Raw genomic sequence first — 16,568 nt, 5'->3', positions numbered from 1 at the left:
AGCACAGATTTGTAGAGCAAAGTGGCAAGTGGGAAGATGAAGCATGCAGTAGTTGGGCAAAAAATGACTGGAACTTGAAACAAGGTTTCAGCAACAAGCTTAAGAGGAATGATTGTCTTTTGGAGATTACAAAAAAAAAAACACAAGACTGTCCACTGCCAGAAGACTCAGGTGAAGTCTAATATTGCATGACTCAGTCTTCCTAAGAAAATGGCTCTGATGCACGTGATAATGAGGCTGTCAGTGCAATCCAGTGAAGGAAATGAAGTGAACGGTCAAAAGGCATGCAGTAAAAAATAAATAACAGGCCTATGGAGCTGGATGAACAGGGGAAATTATAAAAAAAGATACACAAGAGGGAAGAAGAAAAGCTGATTCTGGTGCTCTATTTCTATCACTCATTTTTTTTCAAAGGACTACTTTCAATGACCCAAGGGTTCTCCTAATCACCACAAGCAGACACACTCATTTGGGAGCAGCCTAGCAACTCACCCAGGGGCCGTGCCCTGTCGACAGCCTGTATGTCCATGAGGCCAGGCAGGTTTGCCCTCACCAAGATGACATTGGCACCAGTATCCTTGTCAGCCCTGTGAATGCTGCGAGTTTGCCAGTCAGTCCAATAGATGTAAGAGTCCAGCAAAGTCAGGCCATAGGGGTGTTGCACTGGGGACAGCAGGGTGCGGCGGTTAGCACCATTGAGATCTGCAGCCTCAATACGCTGAAGAAAGAAGCAATCACATCAGCAGAACACTCAACACACTGACCCTCTTGGTAACAGCGACTATATCAAGTGGGAACCAGAGCCTAAGTGATGTTATTCAAGTCCACCCTCCACACAGCCCAAGCTCTTGGAAAAACTTATGTTCCCCTTGTTCTTACAATAGCTTGTTCAAGAGCTTCAAAATAGCCTCCAGGATCTACTAAAGACCCAGTGACAAACCATACTAAAGAACAGAAACAGACCTCAGTGTGTGCGTCAGCCCAGAGCAGCTGGGACCCAGCCTTATCCACTGCCAGTCCATTAGGCCAGCCCAGGTTGTTGCTGATCAACACCACACGTCCTGAGCCATCCATTCCAGAGCGTTCCAGCTTGGCATTCTCGCCCCAGTCTGTCCAGTACATATACCTAGAGAAAAGCAGTAAGTATTATGGAAATAGATGTCAGAAGCTGTGTTCCAACACCTAGATAACCCTCTTGACAACACTAACCCCATCTCATGGTATAAGGCTATTGCCCGTGGGCTGTCCAGATTCTGCCAGACCAAGACTTTCCTCATGGAGCCATCAAGGTTGCCCACTTCAATACGGTTTGTTCCTGTATCTGTCCAATATATCTTCCTGCCAATAGCATCCACGGCCAGCCCATCCGTAGTCAACAGACCTGAGAAAACACTAAGGTGTATCAGTCACTGCTCATCCTCTCAGCTTACTCAGAAGCTTCCAATATTGCCTTTTTGCAACTCATCGGGGAGTTGCTTTATTCTTTGCCTGCCCTTCCACCAAAAATTTAAAGATTATTCCACCGGGAGATCAGAGAATCTCTTTTTTCCACACTGCACAAGAGGACCCCTGGACAAAATCACTCTTACCTGTGGTGATGATATCTTCAAATTTGGAGCCATCAAGGGCAGCCCGGCTGATCTTTCGCAGTGTGCTGTCTGACCAGTAAACCTTTCCTGGGTGGAAGAAGAGAAATTAAAATAAATCACCGAAACCCTTAACAATCAGATCCAGGTCTCTGACTACCAGCTAGGCCATTCAAGACTGATCTGACTGCACAGGAATAGCAGCAGCACAAGACTGTTCAGCTAGAGCAATAGAACAACACAAATTATCTTGTTCCAGTTCTTCCCAAAAGGTGTGGTAGCACTGGCTCTGGGGAGTTCTCTGCTGTTCTAACAGTGACCTACACACAAGGTCAGAGAACATATAACGCATTATCAGCTAGTAGTAGAATCCCACGTCTTATTTCTAGCAATGTCCCTGAGGACAGCAATCATATCATCTACCTTACTACACAGCAGTAGGTTTACATCAAGCACAGCATCAGATTTTAGTATAAGCCAATAGACAAAGCCTCAGCTCTACTGCTGTAACACAATTCAGCAGGAGGAAAGCTTTCTTAAATCCAAAATGGACAGGAACCTCTCCCTGTATAGCATGCAGCTTTGGCCACTTAGCTGGGGCTGTCTGTTCTCATGTAGGTATTCCTTTCCTGATGTGAAAGGAACATTTGCAGCATATACTAGAAAAAAAAATCTACCCAAATTCACAATCTACAACAGTGAAATCTGCACCCAGGTCTTTATTCAGACATTTAGATACTGAAGTCACTTATTGCCTCTCAAACAGGCAGTTTGATACACTATGAAGTTCATACCTTCACGAGGATCCACTCCAATTGCAATGGTGTTTTTCATGGTGACATTGACTGAGACAACGACATCTGCAAAGTAGGGAATATCCAGAGAGACCATACGGATGTCAGTCCTTCTGGCAAAGATCAGAAAGCTGGTCATTCCTGCAGAAAGTTGAAAGCAGACAGGTATCAGTGAGAAACAAGTCCAGCCAACTGCAAGGCCTGATTTATTGAGCATTCTGGAGCCAAAACCCACTTCAGTGGAAAAGGTGAAGTCTGAGACAGATCTCTGCTTATGGGGAGTTGGGGCACAAGAGCTTTAAAGAATCATTCCACATCACTCAGTATTTCCAAGTTGAAAATGAGTGCACTCATGGAAGAGTTACTTCTGGTACCATGTGGGGAACAGGAATCAGGAGTTGGCTTTCCTGTTAAGATGTCCAAATGAACGTACCTTGGCCTGAAGCCAAGAGCCTTCCACAATCCTCAAAAAAGAGTCAATAGAAGGAGTGAGTACAGATCTACTAAAGGATATAGCACCTTGTAGTTAAAAGTAAGTTAGAGCAAAAGCATGAGGAAAATGTGAGAGCCAGTTTAGTTAGGCCAGTGCAATTTCAAGTACAATTTTTTCTGCATCAATCCAGTTACTGACAGCTTTTTTCAGTGTTTCCCTCTCACAGTGAAAGTACAGGCAGCAAACGGGCTTTTCAAGGGGAGTAAAGCAGGTAAGTGCATGAAGTGAATTTTGTTCTGTAACAAGGTGGGAGCGGAATGTAGTTATGGTCCAGTTACAATGAAGATCCTGCAGAGGGGACTCACCATGAGAGCAGGTCTTGCCATCAGCCTGCAGATTGATGCCAGTAGGACAGGTACAGCTGTAACCTTTTGGAAGAGGTGCCAGAAGGCATAGGTGACTGCAGCCTCCATTGTTAACTTCACATGGTGTACGCACTACAAGAAAGATGATGTGAATCCATAAGCCAGTAAAATGAGAACAAACAGAGTAGAATAGCTATAGAAATGTATTCTAGAATGCCCTTAAATGTCAAGCCCAGGGTTATTTTCATGCTCTCATATTCCATCCAGACTTAAGGCATTGAGGGTTGACAGACAGGCCAGCTCCTTGCTGGAGAGCTGTGCCACACAGCAGAGCCTCAGCAAGCTCTCTTCTCCATGTGGCTTTGGATGAACTCTGTACCTTGTGGCCTGTGCCGGTGGAAAACGTGAATATCCATAAGATTCTCCAGATTGTCCTGCAGTGTTTCACGAGCCTGCCCAGTCCTTCTATCTGCACTCTGGATGCTTTTGGCTTGCCAGTCTGTCCAGTAGATTCTCTCGCCATAAAGAGTAAGTCCAAAGGGGTGAGGCAGATTGCTCCCAATCAGCACCTGGTCAGATCACCCCCAGCACCCCCCCAAAAAAAACATTACTAAGAAAAACATTACTAAGATGTCACTAATGGCTCCCCTTGCCCCCTCTCTCAACATTATAATATAGAGTCACAGCATGAGGAGAGTGATGAGGCAACATGAACCCTCAAACAGAGGCTTCCTCATACACGGTTTGTAACTGAAAGGGAGCTCTTCTATCCCAGTGAAAGCAGCTTAGCATGTCTTGATTTGGTTATTTCACTTTCAACTGGAAAGAGGGGCAGGGCCTCTTCGCACTTGGTGCTCTAGGACTTGCACCTCAGGCTCCAAAATTTTCTCCTTAAAGACAACCTCCTTACCTTCCTGTTGCTGCCATCCAGGCTGGCGTACTCAATGGTCTTCATGCCCGCATCTGCCCAGTACAAGCGTTGTGACTCATAGTCAATGGCCAAGCCATTAGGCCATGTCAGGTTGGAAGAAATGATCACCAAGCGGTTTGAGGCATCCATACCAGCACGCTCAATTTTTGGGTTGGCTCCCCAGTCAGTCCAGTACATGAACCTGAACACAAGGCCAAGACAGAAGTAAATGCCTGCACTCCTCTACTGCTTTCACAGCCAGGTAGTGCCTGTAGTGAGACACAAAAGAGCCTGGTGCCTTCAGAAGCCAACAGGGCACAGTATTAGACTAGCCTTGGGTTTCTGTATTGTGCCTAAAATCATACTCAAATTGATATCCTCTCCATTGTCCATGTACTGGCCTTATTAACACATGGAGGAAAAAGTTCAAGGTCTAATAAATAACCAGTTATTTACCAGTCTCCACCACTAGTCCTTTATACTCTTGCTGAAATGGTCTTCCAGTAATCCACTCAAGGAAAGAGCAGTACTCTTCTTTCTATCCATCCAATCCCTAGCTCCACAGTCTTGTAATTCAGAAGCAAAATCCCTAATTAAAACTATTTGTTTCTGTTATTCTACTCAGGTTTGCTTTCTGTGGTGTAGTTGATCCCTCAATATTCCCACTGAGGCAATGCTTTGAAGCCAACAGATCACTAGCATTACATCTTGCTTAAGATCAACACTAAGCTACCTGAGGAAATCCTTCTGATTCAACTCTGGTTGATAAGCAGAGAGTTTGAATAGAAATTTAACATAGGTATAAAACAAACAGAAGAGATCTCATTCACAACATTTCTGTAACAGATCTCTAGTCATTAGGTCCCAAAGATAAACAAATGAAAACAGCAGCCAGTTCCTGCAAAAGCTCTACAGCATGACAGGTAGTTACCCCTACTTATCCTGTTTGGATATTAGTGGTAGCACCCAAATCAGGTCTCTAATTTCAGACTTCGGCAGGACGTAGAACAAAAGGCACCAGGGAGAGACATTTGCACAACAACAAAGCACCCGAACAACTTTAGAGACAGAAGAATTCCCACATCATCCCAGAAAAAATTGTCTCTCACCCTCCAACAGGGTCCACCACAATATCTCTAGGTCTGTCTAGGTTCTCCCAGATCAGAACAGTCCTCATGGTCCCATCTGTGTTGGAGACCTCTATCCGATCTGTTCCTACAAATATTGAGAGAAAGAATTAGACACGCACTTCTGGAATCACAATAAGTAACACAAGAAACATCCATATAGCAATGCTTTATTCCTTTCTCTCCATCTCTCTTCATACCTAGAAAATAGGTAACAAGCTTGGCTCAAAGTATCATCCTCCATTAGATCTCTCATGCCACTTCATGGCTGTGACTGGTGCAGAGTCTCATGCACTTTAATAAGCTCCCAAGACCTCTACAGAGGCATGAGAGAACAGCTGGAAAGGAATCGTCTTTCTTACATCTCTCTGAACTATGACTCTCTGGCAGGGAACAACCCCCAAATCCTAACTGCTGCACCGCAAGATACGCTGCTGGAAGATACGTGAACATGTACAACCACAAGCTCTGCAGCAAGACAACAGTGGGCCTTGATTTCTGCTATAAACCTTTCTACAGAATTAGTACTGGGGACGCTGCAAAGAGAATTAACCTAAAGATATCACCTCAGCTCCCACTTCGTTAAAGCGAGTTTCATCTCAAGTGCTTTTTTTTTTTTTTTTTTTTTTGCTAGACAGAAACAGACAAACTTGGGGATGAGTTAGAACTACCCAGCTATTATTCACTTTTCATTACTAATAAGGAAGGTTTAAGCCTATGTAAAGCAGAGGAATCCCATACCTGCATCAGTCCAGTATAGTTTGTTGGTAACCCAGTCAATTGCCAGTCCAGCTGGACTTTCCAGGCTGGTATCCACCACGACCTAAACAAAAAGAAAAATAAAAAAATCATTAATGTGATTAGACCTTAGAGAAAAAGCACTGGCCCAATGCACTACTCATTCTCAAACAATGTAATTCTCAAAAGGCAAAAGCACAAGGAGAACAATGCCATATGAGAGCACTAAGGGCTTACAAGTTCAAATAACTCTTACATTTGAAGAAACACCTATTTTTCATTGTCTGTTTAAAATACTATTCCAAAACCTTGAACTCTGTTCTCCTCATTAAGGGCACATGCAAGTCCCAAGGACTGTGGCTCTTGTTATTAATGTAGTACATCACTGGAAGAATTAATACTTTTTCCTTTCAGATTTTAGGGCTACAACAAAGCTAGTAAATCAACGTGCTTTGTGTCCCACTTCAATGTCTTCCAGAAAAACGGGAACATATACCATACTTGTGTATGAAGTGTTAAGTGATCTTAGGGCCTCAATGAACATTAAATACAACATGAACTACAGCTCCTTAGGAAGCCAGTAGATCCCAGTAGATTCAAAACTGATATTCTAAGAGTCTCCTGGCTAGATGGTCTCCACACATAGTTAACACTGTACCTCCTGGCTTGATCCATCCCATTTTGCTCGGCTGATTGAGTCGGTGCTAACATCTGTCCAGTAGACATAGTCATCCTTGGAGTCCCAGTCCAGAGCCACAGCGCTGCGCACATCAGCAAGGGGGATGACATCATCTGACAGGTCATCTGTGTCAAAGCTGATCCGACGGATGTCCATCCTTCGGGCAAAAAGCAGGAACTTGTCAAGACCTGATCAAAGGTCGAAAGGTCTTCTTTTAATTTCTCTAAGTTCAACAACACAGTGATAGACACAGACAATTCCCTGCTATATCCAAACTTAACCTTACATCATCTATCACTGGCAGGTCACAGCCCAGGATTTTATTGGTAGCAAAAAATATCACTTTATTGGGGATTGGGAGCAGGGAGAAGCATAGCAGTAGAGAGCTGTCTCCTGAGGGTAACCTACGCAAAACGAATAAATTCAACCATGTTCTTCAAAGAATGGCACAGACATCTCTCCAAATCAAATAACTATGCCATCTCTCGAGAATCTAGGACAACAGTTGGCCTGATTCTCCCATCTGGCTGCAAACTAAGAGAAACTCTGGCAGTCAGCAAAGCTGAATTTTTTGTTCATCACTGACACAGCTATAGGAGCTCTAGGGAAACAGTCAGCTGCGACAGACAGCACGGCACCAATAGCAACACTGGATTAACGACTGAAGGATGGAACTTCTCTGCATCCCCACCCATCCAGCCTATCAAGGGGAGTGCGAATGCAGAACATGGGAATGCATCAAGAAGGTGAGATATTCTGCAGCAGGGCCCTTAATACTACTGAGTCCATCCAGCTGCATCCCCTTGGAAGCAACTTCTGCTGCTTACTCCCGTCTCCAACCCTCTGCCACCCAACAAACATCTGGGCACACAGGCTGTGGTCCCACCTCACTTACTCTGGGCACAGGCATGGCTGCTGGTCTTGCGGAAGCCAGTGGGGCAGGCACAGGTGTAATCCTTGCTGCTCGGCAGGCAGAGATGCGTACAGCCCCCATTGTTGGCCCCACAACGGTTTCTCCCTGCTCAAGTAGCCAAAGACAAAGACAACCACACATAAAGCAAAGAGTAAAAGAAAAGAGGAAAAATACCAGCCAAGATACAAAGTCTCACACGGATAACATAACTCGACTTATTCTCAATGAACTTCTGTGTAGATAAGACAATAAACTAAAGCACTAACTCCACTTGTAGGGGTTGATCTGATAAAAAAAAAAAAAAAAAGCTTTTAAATCAATCCACTTGCCAAGCAGATTACAGTAATTTAAAAAGAATAAGGGAGGTGTCGGTCATTACTAGTGCCCACTTATGATTCCTGCACTTCCCTCCCATCCCGTTCTTCCCCCCAGTTGTTCTTAGTACACGAACCACAACTTATTTCTCACTGGCAAGCATCCACTCCCAAGTGTCAGCAGGGGGAGCTGAGGTAACACTTAGCTCTGTCTGCTACTGGGGGACCTAAACTGAACTGCTGGATGAAGCAGGTGCGGTGGCAGCTCTGGACAGAAGTGGAGGATGTGTCAATGTCCTGGGTTCAGGCTTGCCGTCTCCCTGCTTTACAGGGTGGGTGGCAGCAGATCTTCCAGAGGCTCTAATAGGTCTCTACTCCCTCTGCAGTTACCTGCTGGCTGGCGCTGAGGATGCAGCGTGTGGATGTCCATAGGGAAGTGGAGTTTATTCCGGATGATCTCCTGGTTCTTGCCTGTGAATTTGTTGGCACTATTGATGCTTTTGGTGTGCCAGTCTGTCCAGTACAAACTGTCCTCAAACACGGTGATAGCAAACGGGTGTGGAAGGCCTGTAATGGATGTCCAATAAAGGGATTTAATTATTCTCAACAGGAGTCAGGCAAGCACAGAGGCAAGGGAACTCTTAGCACCACCCCATAGACATTTCCACAATCAACCTGTTCAAATCCACCTTAAACTAACATGACAGAAACTTCCTGTCCATTAATGTCCAGATAGCGGAGCTCATCTCACAGCAGTGACAAAATTCATCCCACGGTAAAAACACAACAGAATTCACCTACAAGCAGGTGGCTCTGAAACTCAGGTTAACATTCTACTACTCTTCTTTACCACAGAGAGCATTCCCTGTACCCAGCCCCGTTATTTACCTTGGCTAATAACAGCTTTCCTGTTCCGCCCGTCGAGGTCAGCCCTCTCGATGACATGGTGCTTGGCATCCACCCAGTACATCCGATGCCCTGCATAGTCGATGGTCAGTCCGTTGGGCCAGAAGAGGTGCGTGTCCGCAATGATGCGCCGATTAGAGCCATCCATGTTGGAATACTCGATGCGGGGAGTGTTGCCCCAGTCAGTCCAGTAGATAGTGCTGGAGGAGGCAAGGAGAAACGGGTTAGAAAACTCATGTCCCACGTAATGCACACAGCATCACTTCCTATCAGGGCAAAACACTGTCGATCCTGTGACCTCAAACGTGAGACCTGGGCCACAGCCACGGAAGAAGCAACAGCCAGCTGTTGAAATCTGGAGGCTCCAGAATAGGACTAAGGCTCTGAAAGCCCTCAGCACCTCAAGGTTTCCCAAACTGCTGGTATCAAATAAAGGGCTCGAGTCCAAAGGCAGCCTTAGTGACCAAGAATAGGGTTTTTATTGTCCACACAGAAGCACTTGCATGGAAAGCTCTCTGAGGTCTTAAGTTCTCACTCACCCCTCCATAGGATGAAGGGCAATCGCTCGGGGTTTCTCCAGGTTCTGCCACAAAAGCACCTTCCTGTGAGTGCCATCCAAATTTGCTACTTCAATTCGAGATGTCCCAGAATCTGTCCAGTATAGTTTGTCATGGATCCAGTCAATAGCAAGTCCACCTATCTCCAGGGGAGAATTAAGCACAGAGTGAAATCAGGAGCAGACTTTGCTTGGAAAAATAGTTCCCTTTCCTTCTTAGCTTCAGGGAAGTCCCAGTTCAGTCCTCCTGTCTTCTACGCTGTCAGATGAGATGAATTCCAGGGAGACAATCATCTCACACCCAATTCCATCCAACCCATCCGTCCCCTTGCTCAGGGAGATGCACTCCATTTTGAACTCTGGGTACCCACTTTTCTCCACTCACCCATCCCTATTCTCACACCACAGATAGCGCCCAGACCTTTGTCTTTTTTGTGGTGACGCACCTGGGCTCTCCAGCCCTGTGGAAACCACTTCTTCCACATTGCTACCGTTCAGATTGGCCCTCATTATGCGATCCAGAGTGACATCAGACCAGAACACCAGCTCCTTGCTGTGGTGGAAGTCAAGGGCAATGGCATTTTCCAAGTTGTTCAGGAGCAGCGTATACTCTGAGCGATGAGGCAACACTTGTCGGATATCAATTCGGTTGGCAAAGAGCAGCACTGGCTCTGGCCCTGAGGATAAATGGGAAGACAGCATTAGAGTACTCTGACAGGGTCCTGCCTACCATTCCCTTTGCTCTAAGTTCCACAATGTTGTTTTGAAGTACCAGCAACAAGAAATCAACGCCCAAGTGCAAAACACCTCAAAGAGCTGTTTCCATAACCACAATACACAAACTTAACTCAAAATCTGGCAGTTTTAAATAAATGTTTGCCAAGAGCTTTGTCAAGATGTGATCATTCCAGGCTCCATCTGAGCTCACCTCACCTCAGCCTCTGAAGCCATACCACTAGGCACACACTTGGCAGCAAGTTTATAGTTTCCTTTGCCTATATCCACCTCCCAGCCATATAAACACACATGCTGTACCACACCTTCTACCACAGCCTACTGTCACAGCAAAACATGACATAGTTAAAGTATGCCTCAGCCAGATATAAACTCAGCAGATACTTCTGCTTAAAAAAGAATTGAAGTTCTTTGTTGATTTCATTAGGGGAATTCCTAATAATATTCCTAATTTACGTAACGGAACTCTTAATTCCTCATTTCCTACATTAGGGGAGCTGAGAAGTTAAGTTCTACAAATGTATATATGCCCTTAAAAACAGATGTCCATAGAGCAGCCACTCACAACATTCAGAACTGGTGACCAGCATCAAAGGTTAAACCAGAGCAAGGACATGTGATGCAACTTCACTGACAAGGAAGGATTGAGACGCTTCCTAAACAGAGACAGGATACTAGTTTTGTCCCATGGTCTGGGTCACCAGGAATGACAAGAAACTACAAAAAGCAGACAAAGGCTGTCCCAGTGGCAAGGAAAGAAATGACAGAAATATCTCTCCATAGTCAAAATCACAAAGTTTCCACACATTTTCACTGACAACCTAGGCATATCTAATAAAAATCCAGGTACTTCCTTGTGTCGCACATTGGCTCAGTGAACAGCATAATGCTGCCAAAAAGCATCAGAGACAAAGTTATGAGAACAACATGTATGTATCAACACACATGCACCAGTGTAAGGTTGAATTCCTCTTTACCTAGAGCTTTGCAGCTACGTTTGTCAGGTCGCAGCTCGTAGCCTTGCTCACACCAGCACTGGAAGCCTCCTTCACTGTTGGTACAGCCTTGGCTACAGTAACCTTCTTCAGCACATTCATTCACATCTGCATGTTACAAAGGGAGAAAATTACCATTATATCATCAACAAGTCAGGCAACCTCACTGACAGGTTGCTTCTGCTTTCATGCTCTGATTTGCAACCTATCGTAGCCATCAACTCCAAGCACATCAAAGCAGCAGGGAGGAGGCTACTGCTCCAAAAACCCACCTTGGCACGATCGTCCATCTTCCAGGAGCCTGTAACCTGTATGGCAGGTGCACTGCACCATCCCTCGTGCCATCTGGCACTTCTGAGCACAGCCACCGTTGTTGACATTACAGTTCTCCTCCCCCGTTCGTGGACCTGCAAAAGCAATGCATGAAGATAACTAAGCTGAAACCACAAGGCAGCTGCTTGTGTCCTCAGCAGTTAGGCAGCAGCCACACTTTAGAATAGGCTAAGCAACACAGGGAAGACAAACTGTGCTGGAAGCTGCCCCTTTTCAGTCAGAACTCTCCCCTGCAGGCCACAACCAATGGGTATCAGCCCTTCCCAAGATCTGGACAACGAAGCTCAGAATAATATGGTTTGGGATTTACCATCTCTGCAGACAAACTTTGATACCTGAAAGCATAATCTTCTCCCCATTATTCCCACTCCACACCATGCAATTGGCAAAACCACAAAGGTCATTTTCCTCAGTCTTCAACCCACACACTCTCCCATTAACACAACCCAGGCTTTCTTCCTTGCACGCATCCTTCAGCAACACCAGACAGACTCCCACACACAGTGCCTCCATTTATATTTAAGACTTGTCTTGGAGTCTGTTATTGACTTACGGCAGTTTTGATGTGGGCTCTCATCACTACCATCTCCACAATCATTTGCTCCATTGCACAGCTTCCTCTGTCCAATACAACGCCCGTTCCCACAGAGGAACTGGTCTGGGGCACACTGAGGCGTCCCTGCAATAAGAGGAAGGAGAAAGTAAACACCAGAGCTTACTGATTCAACAACAGTCATGGTAGAGAAAAGGACACAGAACACTTTCTAAGATTTGTTACAATCTTTATATATGAACACAAATCCATTACTTCCTCTTTCCTTGAATTCAGCTCATCTTCCACTCCTTACTGCTCCAAATATCTTCATGCTGATTCAGAGGCCTGTGAGCTCTCCTCCAGACCGAGTCCAATGCTGCTATATTGGGAAGCTCTGCTATTTAATCACTCTCAGAACGACTTCAAGGTCCTGGCTTAATTCCCTTTGGTTCCAGATTCCACAACCCTCCTCAGCATGTGTCAGAGTGGAGTCAGTTCTTCACTTTAATCATCTGAGATGCCACCCCAGCACGGCTATGGATCTTAAGCCTGCCTAGGAATGGGCGTCTTGTCCAGCCCTAACTGCACTGTGACGGACTTGGAATGAGATTTACATGCATCACTGAAATCTGAGCTCAGGCAACAGGATTTCACACGAGCTACACACTTCAACTTGTGCTGTTGGCAGGAAGGCTCTACAAAATTCTTGTAAGTAAAGTAATGCTATTTGTAGGGACTCTGCCAATCTAATTGTGTCTTTGTCAATAACAGCACTGTCCTGTTGCCTCTTATTTCTTATACCTCTCAAGCTGACTTTGTCAGTGGTTTCCAAACCATCACCCTCTGATAATCCTAGGAGTGTAACAGGACAATACAGTTATCAGCAAAGAAACAATTAGATTGGCAGACTGCCTGCAAGCAGAGTTGAAAAGGGTAGTTGTGAGATTATCAAGTACAAATAAGAACTAACAGACACACCAACCGGGAACATAAAAACAAATCACATACGGATTCACTTCTCAGAGAACAGAAATACTTTTTATAAAGGATTCCAAAACTTGGACTGCATTTGTCATAATGAAGACAAAGCTTCTTACATCAGCTGATCTCCTAGTGTTCTAGGAATTTTCTCCCTATAGCCAATAAAAATATAAATCCAAGAACTGACACAGGTTTTTAACTTGCTAAAGACATCAAGACAGTGCACTATTTCTCATTAGATGAGCCAGTACTTCTGCTGGGACTAGAACCCCTCAGTTAATTTTTACCTGACGACTATCACTGTAGACCTAATGCAGAACTGCACAACCAACCTTGTGGTGACAACAGTCGTACTCTACCATCTCGGGTTTCGTTTGGAGTGGGGAGGTTGAAGTTCAGTGGCTCTGGAAGTTTGATTTGGCTTCTGGGCTGCAACAGTTCTTTCAGTATTTGTTTAAATATCTTGGTTATCAAGATAAGGCAATGGGTTTACCGGTTTGTCTAAGCACAATTGCTTTTTCCAGGATCACCACCACCTCCTGCACAATGCTACTCATGCCAGCTGACTTATCTAGAGCAACAGCTCCAGGTCCTCTGAGCTCATCTATACCTGTACGACACACAGTGCCCTCTCCTCAACAGGCCCAAACAAGGGCTGCGGTTTTAAAAGTCCTTTTTGTCACTCTAAACACAATTTTTGAAATACTTTGATCTAAATAGGTCAGTATACACAGTTGGGCTCTTCTCACTGTGACAAATTCACAGACCAGTATATACTATTCCTCTATGAGGGCTACAAACAACCTGAAAAAATTAAGAAAAATAGAAGATTCTAGTTATTTCCTGAATCTTACCACAATACAGATGTCTGTTAAAACCCTCTTCTTTTCCATATCCATCATATAGAAGAATAGCTCTAGGGGAAATGGTTACAAGAAATAGCAAGAGACTGCCTAGAAAATGTCTAAGGCACGGTGAGGCTGGTACCCTTAACCCTCTAAAACAAAAGCTTTATTCTTCACTTTTACAAAATGCCCTTTTTGATACGATCTCCTGTTAAAAGTGCTTGGCAGCTTCATAAGGCAACATGAAAGCTACCCAGAATTACCTAGAAGGAACGAGCCAGACTCAGTCCATTTGACAAGAGTAGGAACTTTGAACTTCATTAATGCTTCCAGGTTTGAATGAAAGCGTCTCAGAGCTTTGTTGTAATTCATAGAGTATGGGCAGGATAGGCATATACAGGGATCTGACACCTGACCAGAAAACACCACTACTTAGGTTAGTTTAAGCACACAGACCAGCGCGTGTTTGCGAGTGTAGAAGACAGTTTACAGATCTCATACTCTGGGAAGCACAGTAAGTCGAGGCTGAACTCAAACTATCCAAAAGAGACCTCACTACCTGTACCTCCAGGATAGAAATGTTAGCTATAAACAGCAAGGCAGCAGGCCAAACCTGTATTCTCACAGTTCTCCTCATCACTGTTGTCAGAGCAGTCATCTTCCCCATCACAGCGCCAGGACAGACGGACACAGCGCCCTGATTTACAGCGGAACTGGTCAGCTGTGCACATAGATGTAGCTGAGGGACCCAAAAAAAAGAGAAAATTAGGTGAGCAAGAAGGATCAGAAGAGACCTGTTTCAAAGATAACACTTCCACATATTCTCTTGCATCCACAGAAACAGAACACTCCCACCAGTCCCCAGCACTCACTGCAGTTCCTCTCGTCTGACTGGTCATCGCAGTCGGAGTCTCCATCACACCTCCAGCCAGCATTAATGCACAAGCCACTGTTGCACATGAACTCCCCAGAGCGACATGGCTGGTGAGATGCTGTGGAGAGATTAAATAAATAAATAAATAAATATGGAGCAAACTCAGACCTATGGAACATCCCAGAAATCTCTCAACACCACATTTATGCTCCACTATAGTGGAACTTGGTCCTCAACAGATCCCTCCTGGAAACTGCTTTAATTCCTGCATGCAGGAATGTGCTGACTACACAGCAACCCCCATCACTACTCTCGCTGTCTTGAGTTAAAAAATTAATAATCAAAGAATCAGCTTATGTGTGACAAATTAGATAGCTGTCTCTCCAGCCAATGCAAAATCCATTTAGGCTTGCAGGTCAGAAGCTTGGACCAGTACCACTCTGCACTAACTTACAGCAGTCAGATTCATCAGACCAGTCCCCACAGTCATCGTCGCCATCACAGTGGTAGATGTCCAAGATGCAACGTCCATACGCACACTGGAACTCCTCCAAGCTGCAGGTGGCAGCTGGAACATCTGATGCTAACAAGGGAATCAAACAAAAAATGCCTAAGGTAAAAGGGCACAATCCAGTTTAAATGCAACCTTTCTCCATCTAATAATGCACTAGCAAATATTCAATAGAAAAGCGTTGGAAATTACTAGCCCTTGCTGCATAGCTTTGCATGACCTGTATCGCTGAGAACTTGAATGCTGTTTGTGCTTCACTGAGGGGCAGTTTAAAGCTATGTACAAACAAAACTGTGCAGTCAACTCACTTAAAAACAAACAAACACAAAGGGGTTGATGAGAAAGCAACAAAAAGGATCCAAGAGTGTCACCTTCCCTCTTACGCTCAAGATACTATCTATGTCTTAGTGCCCTGTATAAAGGTTTGAAATGTTTATTAAACCTTTGAAAGTCAGGTATAAAAACAAAGCTACTTTTTGGGGTAGCTCTATATTAAGGACTGAGGCACATCACAATGCAAAGCTAAAATATGGCATGATTCCTTTAAAATTTTAACAAAAACAAACATTTGAAGACCAAAGGAAGCAAGCAGCAAGGTGCCCGCTTCTGCACCTGACCTTTGAATTTTCCCCCCTCCCTTTCCTCTCAAGCCATTGCTAAAACAAACTGTGCCTTATCAGTTCGGAGCACTGGCGGGCAGATGACCCTAGGCAGAGCCCAACAAACTTGCAGTCAAGGATTTGCCCACTGTTTTCTGTTCAGCAGTACACTACGTGGGAAGTGATGAAAAATCTAAGTCCCACACAACAGAATCTGACACCTCTTCTCATGCTGTCCGGAGAATGAACTGCATGTTTCAGGCACGAGTCTTTCAGCTGAGGAGGTCAGAAAACAAATACACTCAGCAAAAGGGAAAACAAAGGCTGGCAATCAGGGACCTGAACTACGCCTGCCTATCCAACCTCAAGTAGTGGGCAGAGCCTCCAGGCACATAGTAAGAGCTCCAGTTCAGCCAGTATCCAGTGGCTAGTTACTAACGTGTGTTACTAGGTGTGTTAACCTGTGCCTCACCTAAGCAATCTGAAAGTAGCGTTTGGGCCTCCCTGAGGAGAAAATGAAGTTGATGACTTATATTCTCATGTAGCACAATTATACATCCCATGCCATCAAAAAAAAAAAAAAAAAGTGTAGTCCCACATTGTCTTAGATGAAGAATGAACAGGACTGGACATAAGGAAAAGTTGACAGCCACACTGAGTAAGGTAAGAGAAAGGGAGGCAGCCAAAATGAGCTTCTTAGTGAAGTTCCTTACTAAAACGCTTTACAGAGAAAACTGCCAGCCACGATTTGAGAAGCATTTCAACTCAGAGGAGCATGGGCATGAATTCAGGTTGCCCTTCCACCTGCATAGGAGGCAAGGTTGAAACATCTCTCCTCA

At 44.7% G+C, this 16,568-nt stretch overlaps 1 protein-coding gene across 1 annotated transcript in view; it reads right to left on the bottom strand.

The window, feature by feature from the left end:
- LRP4 (LDL receptor related protein 4) overlaps positions 1-16,568 on the bottom strand; it is a 39,580-nt gene that overhangs the window by 10,924 nt on the left and 12,088 nt on the right. Inside the window, exons 6-27 of the mRNA XM_032187985.1 lie at positions 15,074-15,202; positions 14,618-14,737; positions 14,359-14,484; positions 11,938-12,063; positions 11,324-11,458; positions 11,034-11,159; positions 9,768-9,998; positions 9,305-9,461; positions 8,748-8,965; positions 8,250-8,426; positions 7,528-7,650; positions 6,612-6,820; positions 5,957-6,038; positions 5,198-5,303; positions 4,089-4,290; positions 3,558-3,747; positions 3,179-3,310; positions 2,381-2,521; positions 1,590-1,676; positions 1,210-1,381; positions 964-1,126; positions 493-718 (exon numbers count right to left, since the gene is read on the bottom strand). Of these exons, the coding sequence (XP_032043876.1) occupies positions 493-718; positions 964-1,126; positions 1,210-1,381; positions 1,590-1,676; positions 2,381-2,521; positions 3,179-3,310; positions 3,558-3,747; positions 4,089-4,290; positions 5,198-5,303; positions 5,957-6,038; positions 6,612-6,820; positions 7,528-7,650; positions 8,250-8,426; positions 8,748-8,965; positions 9,305-9,461; positions 9,768-9,998; positions 11,034-11,159; positions 11,324-11,458; positions 11,938-12,063; positions 14,359-14,484; positions 14,618-14,737; positions 15,074-15,202 (3,378 nt within the window). The remainder of the gene's footprint in view (positions 1-492; positions 719-963; positions 1,127-1,209; positions 1,382-1,589; positions 1,677-2,380; positions 2,522-3,178; positions 3,311-3,557; positions 3,748-4,088; positions 4,291-5,197; positions 5,304-5,956; positions 6,039-6,611; positions 6,821-7,527; positions 7,651-8,249; positions 8,427-8,747; positions 8,966-9,304; positions 9,462-9,767; positions 9,999-11,033; positions 11,160-11,323; positions 11,459-11,937; positions 12,064-14,358; positions 14,485-14,617; positions 14,738-15,073; positions 15,203-16,568) is intronic.

The sequence above is a fragment of the Aythya fuligula genome, chromosome 5 (assembly GCF_009819795.1).
Source record: "Aythya fuligula isolate bAytFul2 chromosome 5, bAytFul2.pri, whole genome shotgun sequence".
NCBI classification, from domain to species: domain Eukaryota; kingdom Metazoa; phylum Chordata; class Aves; order Anseriformes; family Anatidae; genus Aythya; species Aythya fuligula.
The sequence above is the reverse complement of the archived record's forward strand: the minus strand, read 5'-3'. Positions and strand labels throughout refer to the sequence as shown.